Source organism: Pteropus vampyrus, unplaced genomic scaffold, assembly GCF_000151845.1.
Source record: "Pteropus vampyrus isolate Shadow unplaced genomic scaffold, Pvam_2.0 Scaffold93, whole genome shotgun sequence".
NCBI classification, from domain to species: domain Eukaryota; kingdom Metazoa; phylum Chordata; class Mammalia; order Chiroptera; family Pteropodidae; genus Pteropus; species Pteropus vampyrus.
In genome coordinates this window covers 1,666,513-1,670,211 of record NW_011888874.1, presented here as the reverse complement: position 1 = coordinate 1,670,211, position 3,699 = coordinate 1,666,513, and the positions used below count along the sequence as shown (strand labels likewise).

At 43.0% G+C, this 3,699-nt stretch overlaps 1 protein-coding gene across 2 annotated transcripts in view; it reads left to right on the top strand.

Annotated features, from left to right (window-relative positions):
- The window catches only part of DAW1 (dynein assembly factor with WD repeats 1), a 38,222-nt gene that overhangs the window by 24,213 nt on the left and 10,310 nt on the right, over positions 1-3,699 (top strand). For both annotated transcript variants that reach the window (XM_011364053.1, XM_011364054.2), the window contains 2 exons: positions 240-339; positions 2,935-3,042. In XM_011364053.1, the coding sequence (XP_011362355.1) occupies positions 240-339; positions 2,935-3,042 (208 nt within the window). The remainder of the gene's footprint in view (positions 1-239; positions 340-2,934; positions 3,043-3,699) is intronic.

Genomic DNA, 3,699 nt, shown 5'->3' with positions numbered 1-3,699 from the left:
ACCCTAAACATATAATTTCAATGTAAAATATTTAAAATTAAACATCTAAACTGATGCCATTAAAAAATTTGGACCTTTATTTTGTTATCCACCGACACAAATATAGGATTGCTTATTGTTTTAAAGGTGAAGTCAATTTCTGTATTAATATCTTTTGTCTTAATTCAGTGTGTCATTTACTGTGGCTGAATTTGATATCGACATCCACTGTTTTTTTTTTTTTTTTTTTTGAATCTTAGTGACAAAATTGCCACTGGGTCCTTCGACAAGACCTGTAAACTGTGGAGCGTAGAAACGGGAAAATGCTACCACACCTTCAGGGGCCATACAGCAGAAATAGTGAGTATATTTATTTTATTAAATTTCTTATATTGCTGGGGTTTTTTTTTTTTTCAATTTTGTTTTACTTTTTTCTTCTTCTTCTTCTTTTTTTTAAAATAGACTTTAGTTTTTTAGGACAGGTTTACGCTCACAGCAAAATTGAGAGGAAGGTACAGAGACTCCCATACACTCCAGTCCCCTTCCCGTCTCCCTCAGCCCGTCCCCCTGTCAACAGCTTCCACGAGAGTGGCACCTGTATCACAACTGACGAACTTACGTCGATATATTATTGCTATTTCTCTTTAGGATTTCATTATAAAAGTAGTGGTTCTACCTTTGTAATTAATTTAAAAACTTTATCCAGTTACCAGAGGGTAGGGGGTGGGGGGGAGGGGAGGAGAGATAGACGGGGTCAATGGGGTCAAACGTGTGGTGACAGAAAGGAATCTAACTATGGGAGATAAATACACAGTGTAAATATATATATGTCTGACTGTTAAAACGTACAGCTGAAACTTACTGGATTTCGTTAGCCAAGGTCACCGCAAAAAAATTGATTAATTAATTAAAAAATAAAACGATAAATAAAAACTTTATCCAGTACTTTTATTCCCTGTATATTTAATGTGGTGCTGTTGATACAGTTTACAAACTACTCTAGTTTTAGTATCTTATGGATATCCTGCATTAGCAAGAGAGACTCGTAACATGATGAGTATATGAGTACAAACAGCCAACCTGAGTTCTTTTCTACAGACTTGCCTTTAAAGGATTGACTTGATAAGGGTCGATGCAGCTCTTAAAATAGCTTTTGAAATAAATTTTTAAAAATATCATGTAAAACATTTAGGCTGATTGTTTTCTAGATATCAAAATCCATATATATTTTTTTATCTCAGTGACAAAATAGAACTCAGATTTACATAAATGGTCTGATACTCTAAATTGCTTTGACTCTTGGAAAACCCTTGCCCTTGGCCCACTCTGTGTTACATCATAGCAATTAGCGAGATAACTGGCACCCTGCGAACAAGCGATAGTTTAAAAATAAATAGGCTGCTTATTTTAGGAGTAAAATGTACTTATATTCATCTTTCAAATTTATGGTATATTCACCCAATAAGAGCTCATGCTATGTTCAAGATGTTTTGCTAGACACTGAGGTTACTTCAGTGAAAAATCAAAACTGACTCTTTATTGGCACTCGAGTGCACGAAGCAGTGTCCTGAGCCCTTCACGTGTGTTAGTTTGGTTGTGCCTCGTAACAACCCTGAGAGGAAGGTATTTCCCCATTTTACTGCTGAGGATGCTGAGGCATAGGGTTTAAGTACCTTGCCTAAGGTCATAAGAACAACATAATCCTCGTTTTCATAGTGTGGCTGTGTTTCCACTGGAATTTTGAAAGGGTTTTTTTTTTATACATATGTAGTTCCAAGGAAGATAGTCATATTTTTCATGGTCAGCGACATCCATCCAATAACCGTTTACTAACTACGGACTGTGTGTGGAGCCCTGGCCCATGAGCTTGGGGACCAACTGGAATCAGACCGAGTCCTTACCCTCTAGGGGTTCTGCAGTTGAATAGAGAGAGTAGAGGTGTCCTTGAGTAAGTTCAAAGGCGTGTCGTCGGTGTGCTAGGATTTGGCGGGGAGTTCAGCGAGGGCACAGGAGGGAGCAGTCGAGTCTCCTCGGCCTAGAGAAGCATTGAGGAAAGCCTTTGCAGGGAAGTGGCACGTGTGTTCCAGGCGGAAGGAGCTGCGCGGGCACAGCGTGCGACAGTGGCCAGTGCTTGAGAACTCACGTGGCTCCGTATGGCAGAGCAGAGTTTTCCAGCCTTGCCCTGTGAAGGCATGTACAGAATATGCTAATATGGATTTTCAACGCACCGGGCAGAGTTGCCAGCTGCCCACCATCAGAGGCGGTGGGTGAGGATCCTTCCTCCTGCCCTGTAACCCATTCAAAACCGGGGCACAGGGCGTGCGCGATTGACGTGGGAGGAGCGGACGAGGCCGTGTCATAGATTTAGAGTAGGTCTCATATGCTATGTTAAGGAATTTGGACTTTACCCTGTAGATAATGTATCGGTAGTGAATCTTCTAGAGAAGGCGACGTCGAGGTTCAGGGAATGGCCACGGGAGTGGTTATTCAAAGAAGTCCAGGGTCATGGGTCTGGGGGTATTGAATGGGTGGCCCATGTGAAAGCCACCGAGGACTTGGGCTTGAGACTGTGAGCAGATAGCCAAAGTGAGTGAGGTGGGCATGATTGGAAGGACTGTGACAACAGAGACAAGGAAGATGGGAGCCACACAGCATGAATCTCAAAGGCAGCGGGTTTTCGCCTTGCTCTTCTGGGGCCTGGGAGTGGTGAAGGGAGCCAGTGACCCTGCAAGCCTGAGCTAGGTGACCTGGAGGGACAAGCAGCTTCTCCTCAAGATGAGACTGCTCTGGATTCAACCCCTAGATAGCAGGTTACTCATATTTGGGATTTTGCTGAGTATTTGTACAAAGAATTAGGCTGAATCTGCTAAAGGAGCTACATCCTAAAGCTCTTCTATATACAATTAACCATTTAAAACTGTGTTTCTTAAACCTCTTTCATGTCATGTCATTCAGGTGTGTTTATCATTCAATCCTCAAAGCACGGTGGTAGCTACTGGAAGTATGGACACAACGGCCAAACTGTGGGACATCCAGAATGGAGAGGAAGTATTCACTTTAACAGTATGTTAACAATGTCGAGAGTTTTACATTTTTATTAGCCATCCTTTAGGAGAAACGTATTGTTTGTGTTTGTTTTTATTTGTAGTCATAGTCCAAAATTAGCTCTAAGTTAGAAGATGATTTTGAGCTACTGGATTTCAGACTGGAGTGAAGAATGTTCTGGGTGGTTTGCTGGCTCTTCCAAAAGACCCGGATGGAAGTGCTGGGGCAGCCAGATGGGGCCAGGTTCATTTTGACGTGCTTCAGCCTGCGAGCCACACCAATCACAGCATAAACCCTATTGTCATCTATCTAGCTAAAAGCAAAGTAGGTGCAGGCTGGTGCTTTTGGGAAGGGGCAGAACCAAAGGAAGTTGCCAGAAGATTCCTCGAAGGGACGACTGTTAGCGATCTTCTCCTCTACCGTCTACTTTTAGAAGCCACCATCCCCCCACCCCCCACCCCCTCACCATTTTACAAAGTCTGAAATGACAAGAGGCAAGTGGCAGGAGGGGAGACAGGCACCGCCCACAGAGTGAATGCTGGTGGCGTGTCTCCACAGGGATCCCTGTCTGTCACCACACCCTCACATCCCACACCTTCCTGTGTGACCTGCTGACTTTCAGTTCTTACCCAGCCCAAACTACCAAATAAAAACAAGGCAGTTCTCTATGGCAAT